General features: G+C 42.9%; 1 protein-coding gene across 4 annotated transcripts in view; it reads right to left on the reverse strand.

Annotated features, from left to right (window-relative positions):
* Positions 1-13,313, reverse strand: part of LOC140387540 (protein unc-13 homolog C-like) — a 972,441-nt gene that overhangs the window by 833,725 nt on the left and 125,403 nt on the right. For all 4 annotated transcript variants that reach the window (XM_072470780.1, XM_072470778.1, XM_072470777.1 and 1 more), the window contains 2 exons: positions 11,970-12,093; positions 74-147 (listed from right to left, as the gene is read on the reverse strand). In XM_072470780.1, the coding sequence (XP_072326881.1) occupies positions 74-147; positions 11,970-12,093 (198 nt within the window). The remainder of the gene's footprint in view (positions 1-73; positions 148-11,969; positions 12,094-13,313) is intronic.

The raw sequence follows: 13,313 nt of genomic DNA on the forward strand, positions 1-13,313 counted from the left end.
ATGAGGAAATACGTCAACTTGCGCTTCTACACTTTGAGTAACGCAATCGCTATGCCTCAGAAAAGATGCATACCTGCTCAGTTTCCAGTTGTGCATTTATACTTCGTAGATGTTCTATTAAGTACTGCGCCTCATCATCTGGGATTTCTGGGAAATAAAACAGGAATCACATTATTTTAATTTATGGAACAATTACACAATTGCACAAACAAGTAGTGTTCCTGAGCCTAATACAGGCACCACTTAATAAATATCAATAGAAATCTCAAATTCCTCACTGTGATTATCCATCAACATCCATCATTTGATGTACAAATATTAAGGAAAGGATATTAGCCATAATAATCTGCCAAATTATTAATGCCATGATAATCACCATAAATTAAAATCATCCTGCAGTCAAACTATGTTTACTTTAAATCCAAAACTCCATATTGCAATTTGGCAGCAAAACTAGTAAATCACCTAAGTGTTCTCGCACTTTTTATCACTTTTGAAAATGGGCAGGTTAGCTTACCTCTAAGCCACCTCCACCTCATCAATGGCCAGTAAATCTTCCATAATGATTGGCCCAACTCTTTAGACTTTGGGGCAAATAACACCTATCCCCCAGAATCTTTGGCCTTGCATCTTCTTTATGCCTTTGATTTTGCAACGGTTATCTTTGTTGGAGATTACGGTTTCCTAATGTTTTCATTTATGGATATTTGTAGAAAGGAATCATTTAGAATTTACTATTTGTGATTAATCCACGGCTTTGAGCTCTTAACATTTTTTTTTGGGTGGGGGGCGGTTTCACCTCTTTTTCTGACTGCACAATTTATTTTGTATCACTGAAAATTATTTTATTTTGTGTCTCTGCACCTTTTAACATTTTCCTATGTACATCCCAATGAACCAAGGAGTGGTGCTAGCAGCCTCATGGTTGGTATGTGGTAACTGATAGCATATCCACTGCAGTGGGTGTGGGTTCAGAGACTCACAGCCTCAATTCCATATCCCAGGTCTCTGTATGATTTAGCATTTAAGCATTCCTGAGTTTTATACCGCTGAGACTTGGAGGGCTCATTCAGCCCTTGGGCAGTGCTGCATTACCAGATATCCACTGGGTGATCATTTAGCTCAAGTAGTTTCAGTCAATGGAGGTTAGAACTAATCTTCTGGGGATGCTTTCTTTGTGGCAATCTAGTGTTTTCCTGCTGAAAAGTGCGGGAATATTTAATATACGCTCCCAGGTTTCAGTGATTTGTCCATAAACACTCTCTAAACCCGCAAATGGAAAAGAGGCCTAATGATCAAGATGCCGAAGAGCTACCAAGCATAAATTGGAAAGTTGTGGATACTGGTCCTATTGTTTTGAACAAAGCTTCTTTAAAGTGGTTATGTATTAAACTGTCAGGAATGGCCCTGGGTGCCATTTATCTCTTGGCTCTCAACGCAACCCCTGGATTCCCCCCAATGCCCCAACTCACCTGTTGGGGGGGTCCTTGAGCCCCCTGCACCTCACCCCATACGGGCAGGGCACCCCAGGCCCGATCTCCAGTGTGGGCAAAATGCCAGTTTGGCACCTTGGCACTGCCAACTTTGCAAGGCCATCTGGGAACCATGGCAGTGCCAGGCTGGCACCTGGGTGGCACTGCCAGGCTGTCCAGGTGGCACTGTCAGGATGCCAGGCTGGCAGTGCCAAGGTGTTCAGGTGGCATCAACAGTGCCAGGGTGCCAGCTGGCCCAGATACCAGCCACCCAAGGGCCTTTTAAACTCACTTAACTCTGCAAGTCTGGGTCCCGTCTATTGTCGGCGGGATACAGATCACGACATCCGCAAGATCTCGTTAGATCTCGTGAGACCGTACCACCATCGGTAATCTCGGAAGAGGCCACTCCCAGGATTGGTTGCATCCCTTCCCGATTCCGGCAGGTCATGGCCGGTAAATCGTGCCCATAGAATTAACCAAATTTGATCCAACCTGTGACGAATGCCATACTGCCCAAACCCCTCTCAGTCATATGTCCAGGTCATGTCCTAAATTGGCTATGTTTTGGGAAACCTTTTTACACCACACTCACATATTTTTCATAGCAACATTCAACCTTCTCCTATTACACCGCTCTTTTGAGTGGAACAAATGGCACCCCTCTTACAAAAATCAGCCTTTTCTACATTATTGGGTGGACACATTATTTTATTAAATTGGAAGCAGTCTCCTCCGCCCTCTTTTACTAATTGGATACGTGATCTTATGCTGAATCCTAAACTTGAGAATAAAATGTACTATAGAAGAAGCTCCACTGATGGATTTGATTTAGCTTGGCAACCTGAGGAACTACAGCTCTCTGCTTCCATTTCACTGACACTAAGTAGGTTGTATATATTACAGCAAGTAACACTATATCTGTCGTATGATTGGATATTACATAAGATTCGAACTTATGGAATCCAGAGTAATATATTCACAGTTGAGGATTGGTTAGTGGACAGAAAACAGATGTTAGAAATAAATGGAACATGTTAGGGTTGGTAGGCTGTAACCAGTAGAGTACCGCAGTGTTTGGGTCTCAGCTCTTTAAAATCTATGTTACTGACTTAAATGAGGGAATCCAGGGTAATTGTATTCAAGTATGCTGATGATACAAATTTAGGTGGGAAAGGTAATGGAAAGCAAGGTTGAGTGAGTGAATAAGAGCATGGCATATGGAATACAATGTGGCAAAGTGTAAAGTTACCCACATTGGTCTGAAAAATGAAAAAGCAGAATATTTTTGGAATGGTGAGAGACTGGGGGCCCTTGACTATCATCTCAGAAAGTTAACATGTAGATACAGAAAGCAAAGAGGAAGGCAAAAGATATTAGCATTTTTAAAAGATATATTAAACAGTAAAGTGGTCTGGGGGCAGCACGTTAGCGCAGTGGATAGCACTGCTGCCTCACGGCGTCGAGGTCCCAGGTTCGATCCCAGCTCTGGGTCACTGTCCGTGTGGAGTTTGCACATTCTCCCCGTGTTTGCGTGGGTTTCGCCCCCACAATCCAAAGATGTGCATGATAGGTGGATTGGCCACACTAAATTGCCCTTAATTGGAAAAAATGAATTGGGTACTCTAAATTTAAAAAAATAGTAAAGTGGTCTGACTACAATCATACAGAATATTGCCAAGCCACAGCTGGAGTACAGTGTGCAGTTTTAGTTCCAAATGTGGGAGGGAGGCAGGGTTATGACCCAGGAGGCAATCCCAGATAAGGGATAAAGACACGGATCAGAAATATGTCCTGTCAAATTGAGGTAAAAGAGAAATAGTTTCCAATTTAAAGAAATAGCTGTCGGAAACAGACATAACCAAAGTGGGCTTGAGAGAATATCCTAGAAAGCAGCCAATGTTTGGTGAATCCAAGTGGAAGGCCGGTGGCACAAAGGTACCCCTTTGGAGCAGTGGTATTCTGCTTGACACAGCTGAAGATCTGAAATTGTGCTTGCAAGGTGATGCTTGCTTGGAGATCCAGGGGAAAGGAATCTCAGAGGGAAAGATAGAATCCCTAAGTGGGTCATTGTTGAAGCCGTCCAAGAGGGAGTGGCCTCTGGAGAGAATTCTGAGGCAAGATCTTCAGGTGTGGAGAGTGGAAAGCCTCGTGAGAAAGACAAAGTTTCAGGGTGATTGGTTGGCTCGCTATGTTACAAACATCGAGATGGGTTGTTGAAAAATCCATGGTATCTCATGGTCACATCTGCATCTGTTGTGTAATGTGTTGTGTCCGACCACAGTTCGCCTGTTAATTTACATGTACTTCATACTTACCCTGAATGTTAATGTTTAGTACAGATAATGTCAATTGGGGTTTTTTCTGACCTTGTAATGGTGTTTTTTGTTTGTTCAAAACCCGTGGAATCTGCTAGCTTTATTCGCTTGGTAAGTGCCTTGAACTTCAAACCTCGTCTACTTTAAACAAAACGTTAGCCCTATCCAGAACTCTCTCTCCAACCCAGAATCTGGAAAAGGATCGTTACAGATTATTCCTGCACCTATTCCCTATGTTTTTATCAGGTAAGGAAAGCAAGCAGGCAAGACAGAAAGAAAGATGTAGAGGCAGTATTGATGTGGTTGATGGCAATCCAGTAAAGGGACTCCCAGCTCCATTCCCAACTCATGCCCTTTGTCACACTGAGACTTTTGACCATCATTCTACATAGATGGCCAATTCAATAAGCAATTCAGAAACCCATTTCATAAACTGATAAGCAACTCGTAGTCTGTGTTGAAAGTTGTTGGTTCCTTCCCAGCTGTGAACAGGGGAAGACTAAACACAAAAGCATTTACACAGGTAGGGAGTCAAATTCACCTAAGACTGCCATCAATTTCAGGAGCTTTTATAAAGAACAATAGGTTAGAAATGCTAGAGAATATTTAGACATCAACTTGTTTAAGTCATCAGCTTCACTAATGTGGGGAAGCAAGGTGTGATCTTCATTTGTATTCTTACTCAAGGATAAGGCTGACCATTTTAACCGCCAGCATCCAGCATAAACAAGGTGGTAGAAATCCAAACGTTGTGTCGGTCAACCTCTGCCCCAGGTTCTCCCGTCATTATCAACTTGGGTAGAGATGTGAGAGGGTAGATATGTTCCTGTATGTTTCATGTAGAAGGCTATTAAATTAAACTAAATATGACATGAATTGGGCAGCACGGTAGCATTGTGGATAGCACAATTGCTTCACAGCTCCAGGGTCCCAGGTTCGATTCCCAGCTTGGGTCACTGTCTGCGCAGAGTCTGCATGTTCTCCCCGCGTGTGCGTGGGTTTCCTCCGGGTGCTCTGGTTTCCTCCCACAGTCCAAAGATGTGCAGGTTAGGTGGATTGGCCATGCTAAATTGCCCTTAGTGTCCAAAATTGCCCTTCGTGTTGGGTGGGGTTACTGGGTTATCGAGATAGGGAGGAGGTGTGGTCTCGGGTAGGGTGCTCTTTCCAAGAGCCGGTGCAGACTCGATGGGCCGAATGGCCTCCTTCTGCACTGTAAATTCTATGAAATTCTATAAATTCTATGAATTCTATGAATCTGTGGAGTTATCTAGAATGCAGTGGACACCGGAACATGGAACAAGTTCAAGGAGGAGATATATAGGTTTTTAGTTAGTAGCAGGGTTAGGGGGAAGCGGGCAGAAATGTAAAGATGAAGCCAAGGTGAGATCAGCCATGCTCCTTGTTCTTGTATTCAATTCGGACTTGAATTGCAATTCTTATGTTCAAATCAAAAGAATCCAGACAACCAACATTCCATCCACTCCTACCAGCACTGAATGATATGAACAGACTTGGAGAGCCTGTTCCCATGCTGTATTGTTCTTTGTTCTTTGAACAGCAGTTCTTATAGTACAAGTGGAAGCATTTCTTAAAATGGGCTCAAGAAAGTTTTACCTTTTCTTTTGGCGCAGCCGGGAAGATCAGGAAAGACCCACAGAACTAGTCTAGTGCACTGCCCAAACCTTTGCGAGCCGCCCACACTGTGATTAACCTGCTCGCCACTCCCCCCCCCCCCCCCCCCCCCCTCATGAACTACCACACTGGCACTAGTCAACCAGTTCTGCATAAATGCCAGCAAATCTCTCACCATCCTTAATTCATCAGCAAACTGCCTTGGATTACCAGGCGCATGCGAATCAAACAGGCTGGTGCATTCCATCTGATGATTGCTCATTATGAGCAAAAGGTTAAAACTGAGCTCAGGTTGTACTGCTCGGGTTGCAAGTCAGATCATAACTGTGATATTATCATACATGAAGGTAATGCAAGGGTTAATGAAATGGATACAGTCAGCCACTAGAGGGAGCTAGTCCCATAAGTATATGAGGGATGACGCTGAGCCTTGTGGGACAGAAAGTTGGAGAAAGTGTTAGCAGCAGGAGTGAGGAATTATCTAGAGAGACTGAAGGTAGAGAGATAGGTAATAGTTTAATCTGGTAGTGAGTTAGATGTAAAGAAGAATAGTTTATGTGTGATGAAAAATGAAATGAAATGAAAATCGCTTATTGTCACAAGTAGGCTTCAAATGAAGTTACTGTGAAAAGCCCCTAGTCGCCACATTCCTCCACCTGTTCGGGGAGGCTGTTATGGGAATCAACTGTTTGTTTCTTCGGGATAAATGTCGAACCCAGTCCAGTTAAGAAGTGCTAATAAAGTTAATTTTGTTTGTCAACAAGACTCGTTGTTCTTCGGATCAACACTACGGATCAAACCATGAGGGTAAAGTAAAACAGAGAAGAAAACAATAAAGTGACAGAGCATAGTGATTATGTTATTGGATTGTGTTATGGGCTAGTATTCCAGATGCCTGGATTAACAGCCGAGAGGCCTGAGCTACCACCAGGGCAGCTGCGAAATTCAGTTAATTGAATAAAATTGTTATCATAGTGACCATAAAACTACCAGATTGTTCCTGAACTCAATCTGTTCCATTGACGTATTTTGTGGGAGAAGTAAAATCTAGCGCCCTTCCCTGGTCTGGCCAGTGTGTGACCCCAAGCCCATAGTAATGTGGCTGACTCTCAACTGCCCTCAAATTGTACCTAGCAACCCTCTCTGTTGTAACTACTCACAATGGAAAAGCATAACATTAAAACCGAACAGACCACCTGGCATGGATTTAGCACGACAAAGCACATCCAGCCACCTAAACCCTGCAAAGTAAGTCCGCCTCAAAATATCTCGGGACTTGTGTGTCTAAATTTGGAAAGCAGTCTGACAACCGAATTAAAGTGATTTATTCATTTAACGTGTGCAATATCAGAGCCAAGCCTTGGTCAGTGGCGAGATGAAATTCTTTAACCCCACTTTTAACTTTCATCAGTAGACACTCCTCGGTAAAGAATCATTGTTTGGATTGCACCATAGCTGCAGCCAGGATGGTCGCAGTGGCCCCACTGACGCTGGGTGGCTACACAGAGACCTTGGCCAGTCTGAAAATGATTTAAAAGGGCCCACTGTCTCCGTGGGGGATCAAAGTTGGGTAGACAAGAAATGATCTCTGTAATGAGAGAGGTTTCGGCTGGATGGTTTTTCCTGCCATAGGTCCTCAGCTGCTACGCCTCAGGATGGTGGATTTAACCATGTGGGGTGGCATGAAGGAAGGCATACTGCTGGTGGGTTGAGGAGGCCCTTGAAAAAAAGCAGGCTTGATTTGGAATATACTTTCTCCTTAGCTTGTCTATTGTAATTCCCCTCCTGATGCGGGGAGTAGGGAGGGGTTGTAATGCTACTCAAGACTGGAGACAGAATAAGCGGATTGGTTAAAGATGCGCATTGTTGAGTTGCACATCGCTAGGTTTGGTGTGGGCTGCTGTTGGTGCACAGTATTCTGCAGTCAAGTACACGATGGCATGAGCAGAGGTCTGTAGGGCCTTGGCCTGTGATTCATATCATGCCACGTGTCAGTACCCGGTCTATAACGGAGAAGCCAATGATCCTCCCAGCAAACTGGATTCAACAAGTCTGCACTTGAAGAGTCCCATTATCAGTGAATCAAAAATTGATCTGACGATCATATTCATGGAATCAAATCCTTCGGTCAACACCTTAGACTCTGCCACCACCATCCCACTGGCTGGACAAACCCACCAGAGGTGACGGTAGCGCAGTGATATAAGTTGGGAGGGAGGATTCCAGGGAGTCCTCTACACTTATCCCATGCAATTACATGGCACCAGGCCAAACATGGGGAAGGAAGCTTCTTGCGGATTATCACATTCTTCCCACCCTCGACTGATCAATCAGTGGTCCTCCAGATTGGACACCACTTAGAAGAAGCACAGAGGGTAGCAAGGGCACAGAATACATTCTAGGGAGGGGAATTCAATGTACATCAGAAACAGTGGCTTGGTAGTACCATTACTGGCCAAGCTGACCGAGTCAACAACAACGGGCTGCAGCTGGACTTTAAATTTCTTTTTAAAATTTTCAAAATGGTGCCAGAGTGTGGCGACTCTCTGCGAGCTCTCCCCTGAAGATCTTCTTCCTACATCTTTTATAACTGTTATTATAGTATATTCCATAATTATTATAGTATGTTCCATGTATTTATGAATGGAGCGATCTGTCTGGACTGTAACCAGAACAATACTTTTCACTGTACCTCAGTGCACGTGACAATAAATAAATAAATAAAATCAAGTCCTGAAGAACATTTCTGCCAGATTGGGCGTGTGGCAGGTGGTGAGAGAACCTACAAGAGGGAAAAACAGATTTGGGTTGTTCTCACCAATCTGTGTGTCGCAGATGCATCTGTCCATGACAGTATTTGTAAGAATGACCTCAACATATCCCATGTGAAGACAAAGGCCCATCTTCACATTGAGGAAACCCTCCATCGTACTGAGTACAACTACCACTGTACTAAATGGAAGGGCCAGTTTAGCCCAGTTGGCTGGACAGCTGGTTTGTGATGCAGAGTAAGGCCAACAGGTTAAATCACCACCAGTCAGCTCTCCCCCTCAAAGGTGAAAGAAGCCGATGATCATCTGGGACTAGGCGGCTTTACTTACTTTTCACTTTTACTAAATAGGATATGTTCAGAGTAAATCCAACAATCAAAACTAAGCATCCATTAACCTGAGGCACCAAATGACTCTTTGCCTCCTCTGGAGATCCCCACCACCACACCACATCAGACTTCAGCCAATTTGGTGCATAGTGGCAGCAGGGTGTACCACTTACAAGGTGGTACACCCTGCAACACTCCAAGGTTTCTTCAAGTGCATTTTCCAAACCCACATGATTGCTACCATCTAAAGGGAAACAAGCAGATGCAAACACCACCACCTGCAAGTTCCAAGTCACACATCATCCTTCTTGGAAATATATAACTGTCAAATCTTGGAATTCCCTACCTGACAACACTGTGGGTGTACCTAAACCTCATAAACTGCAGTGGTTCCAGAAGGCATCCCACCATCATCTTCTCAAAGGCAATAAGGGATGGGCAATAAATGTGGACCTTGCTGGCAATAACCACATCCCATATGCTGAATCGCACCCATGGTATTGTGTATTTATGTTTATTCCTAGTTCGAACAAGGTGACTTTAAGAGTCCGATCATGTGATATCTAATGACATCAGCCATTTGTGCGGGCAATGGGTAGCCTATCCTAACAGTCTGTAGAGTAAACACCTTTCACTATGTTATGGTGATGGCAGCGCAAGTTCATGCATTTTAATTGAGTTAGAGCCACTGCTCAAATAGCAAGATGAGAGAATTCAGATACTGAATGTTCAGACACTGGGATGCTGCAGGGAATTTCTTTGCCCTTGTGTTTCCAACCTGTGGTGTTTCAGTATTTTAGTGATTCCTTCTCGTCATTCCAAATCATTGCAAAATAAACCTGAGGCACAATCAATTGAACAAAGACTAGAGTTGGATACAACTGAGGTTTTATTGCTCGAAGATGTGTGGCCCCCCACAGCAGCTGGCAAAATGGTTGCTGAATGGAGGACACGCATATTTATACTCCGCCTACTGGGCGGAGCCAGCAGGCAGGGACTACCAGCGAACCTGTAGTACAGGTCCTACCTTACATCACCTAATACAGGTACAACAGTGGTTTACCACAAAACCTATAACAAAAGAGCTGAGACAAATGCAGAAATTGATTACGCACAATGATCAGAGTTGCCAACTCATTCATGGATTTAAGGGGCCTGCGGTTTTGGACTGTCCCACCAACAAAAACATTTTTTCCACATTTATCCTATCAAATCCTTTCATTATCTTGAAGATCTCTCTCAGCTCACTCCTCAGCCTTTCCTGATAAGTATATCCTTTTGGTTCTGGTACCATCTTTGTGAATCTTTTGGCACCTTCTCTGGTGCCTCTTTATCCTTTTTATAATATGAATAACTGCATCGTTCCCAAGTATTATCTAATGACAGTTCAATACAAGTTTAACACAACTTATTTGCTTTTCAATTCAATCCCTTTAGAAAATGAACTCCAGGGCTTGATTTGCCTCTTTTGTTTTATAAACAGCCTATTAATATGTGTCACTACTTGTAATGATCCATGAGTTTGCACCCCATTAATGTGTGTTACTACTTGTAGTAACTTGTGAATTTGTGCCCCACTATTGTGTGGCACTACTGTGATGAATGTAGAAATTTCCGATATATATATTGTATTATATGTAGTTGGAGCAGTAAGGGTTAAAGGTGTGTGTATGACAGCTGCAGTAATCTTTTTTAAAGTTGTGGTTTAAAAGACAGTCACTTTGGCTACAAGGGATCATTAAAGCATTGTAAAGAACGAAGAACAATACATCACAGGAACAGGCCCTCTGGCCCTTCAAGCCTGCACTGGTCATGATACCACCCTTGGCCAAAACCCTCAGCACTTCCTAGTGCCGTATCCCTCCTATCCATGTATTTGTGGAGATGCCTTTTGAACGCTGTTAATATATCTGCTTCCACAACCTTCCCTGGCAGCACGTTCCAGGCACTCATCACCCTCTGTGTCAAAAAGCTGCCTCACACATCTCCTCTAAACCTGCCCCACAGACCATAAACCTATGCCCCCCAGGTGACTGACCCCTCCACCCTGGGAAAGAGTGCCAGCCCTTCCATTCAATCCATGCCCCATATTATCTTTACCTTGATGAGGTCGCCCCTCAACCTCCATCGTACTAATGGAAACAGGCCGAGTCTATTCAGCCTCTCCGCATAGCTAAAAGTTGTGTCTAATGGAATTTTGTTTATATGAAGAAGGTTCCCTGGGGATAGATAATTAGAGGCATTGTGTTTGGCCTTAGTAAGATTATGTAGTTAATGGTAAGAGACAGGGGTTGAAGCAGTCAGGTGTTGAGCTTCATTTTTGGGTTTAAGATCAGTTAAAGATTTGATTGTGTACAGGTCAGTAGCTTTTCTCAAAGCAGTTTAGTTCAAACAATTTTACCTGTGAACATAAAAGTTTCTGAGAAGGTTGGCAGATTAAACAGTGGTCTGACACAGACAGGAATCTGCAAACTGGTTCCTGAAGATTCTCTCTATCTCAAAACAGTTTATCCAAGACATCCCTTTGCATCAAGAATTCCTGGGTTGTCTAACTGTATTTTAAAGCGGATTTTGACCTAAGATGGTTATGCTTGAGTGGAGATAAAAGATAGCAATTAGGATTTAGTGTATCGTTGTCATTGGTGAGCACTGTTTAAAAGCTATTTTTTAAATGATATTAAAGTTAGTAATCCTGTGTTAGTAATAAAGTTTGTTTTAATATACCCTCTATTTGTGCGTGGAATCACTCCTGGAGCGAAGTACCCTTTTCTCAGTCTTGTAAATAAAATAAAATGTTGGCGTTTCTATCCGAACTGTCGGGGTCTGGTCTGGGATCATAATACTACTTGTAGTGATTTGTGAATGTGTACCCTATTAATGTGTCACTACTTGTAGTGATTTGTGAATTTGTACTTCTAGGTGCACTTTCTCCTCCACCCACTTGGACACTTATTATCCAACAAGTGGCTTCTTTATTCTTCCTCGCAAAATACACCAATGCAATTATATCTATATTCACATTCTACAAGTACATGAATGTCTCTATCCTTTGTGTTAGCTATTACAAACTGAGTTAGGGAGGCACGGTGGCACAGTGGTTAGCACTGCCGCCTCTCAGCTCCAGGGACCCTGGTTCAATTCCGGCCTCGAGTGACTTGCACTTTCTACCCGTGTCTGCGTGGGTTTGCTCTTGTTTCCTCCTACAGTCCAAAGATGTGCAGGTTAGGTGAACTGGCCATGGTCAATTTCCCCTTGGTGTCCAAAAGGTTAGGTTAGGTGGGGTTACTGGGTTAAGGGGATAATGTGGGGGCCTGAGAGGGTCGGTGCAGACTTGATGGGCTGAATGGCCTCCTTCTGCACTGTAGTGATTCTATGTTTCTTAGCCCAATTTTGTTTACATCTAACATTAATCAATTTTTAAATAGGAAAGCAAAACTCTTTACTCACCAGCAGGTAATTCAAAGTAGGCATCCAACAGGATTTCATGGAACGTTGGATCTTTTGCACCGCAAACTTCATCGCCATTTGTAAGAACTTCAGAGTTCAAAATCCACCAAATCCCAAGCCGTTCCTAACAAAATATTATAATAATAATAATAACCTTTTATTGTCACAAGTATGAAGTTACTGTGAAAAGCCGCTAGTCGCCACATTCCGGCGCCTGTTCGGGTAAGCCGGTACGGGAATTGAACTCGCGCTGCTGGCCTTGTTCTGCATTACAAACCAGCTGTCTAGCCCAGTGAGCTAAACCGGCTGATGCTAAACTGGCATATGTACAACTTTACAAATCAGGACATTATTTTTGAACTTTAGTTAATTTAGGAAAAGCACAGGAATCAGACTGATACATGATGTTGCAGATAGTCAAATATTATTGTATAAAAAGTTATATCTACATTATCTCAATTGTGCAAATTCACAAGGAACATCCTTTTTGTACTCCGAAAGAAACTCTTAGAGCATACGAAAATTTACAATCAAGTGGTGGAGGCTGTTAACATGGAACAATTAATTTCAGTAACTTTTAAGATAAAAGCTGCATTAATTTCTTTATTCAATCAGCAGCATGTTTCTTTGAAAGGACAAATCCCCTTTGTTCCATTATATGTATTGTTTAGACAATCAAGTCAACCAAAATGGTAATTCCATCCTGGTACACATTACTGTATTTGTTTCTTCTATTGTTAGTCATAAATATATATGAGGTACTGTAGAATATATCTGGCATTCTGAAAAGATAATAACAACTGAATATTGTTGTTCAGAAACAAAAAAAAATCTTTACTCAACCTTTATATTAGGCCCCATCAATCTAACAAAAATATTGGTGGCGGAATTCAGAAACTTGATGCTGGACTGAATCGGTGGACTTCCACGAAAATTAAATTGCCGCCGGGCCCAGAGCAATTCATGACCCGTTAATGGGCTTGCACCAGCGCCACGAGGACCCCGGGTGATTCCAATAAAAAACGGTGTTCGATTCACCGGGGTCGGGATTGACACTCAGGAGGCTGACAGGTGTCATGTGAGAGTACCTTTAAGACATGGATGTTCAAGCAATGTACTTTTAAGAAAACAATGATGTCAGAGAGTGGATGGAGCTGGGCTTTAGATCAGCCATTTTGCAGTTTTTAGTTTCAGTTTGAAAAAGAGCTTGTGTGTGTCTGTGTGTTTCCAGAGAGCTGCAGTTTGGAGGAAAAGAGCTTGGTGTATGTGTGTGTTTTGCAGTGAGCTGGATTTGCTGTGATGTCTGCCATGAAAGACTATTTCTGGATCATTTGGGTGATTTAT

Source organism: Scyliorhinus torazame, chromosome 12 (genome assembly GCF_047496885.1).
Source record: "Scyliorhinus torazame isolate Kashiwa2021f chromosome 12, sScyTor2.1, whole genome shotgun sequence".
NCBI lineage: Eukaryota > Metazoa > Chordata > Chondrichthyes > Carcharhiniformes > Scyliorhinidae > Scyliorhinus > Scyliorhinus torazame.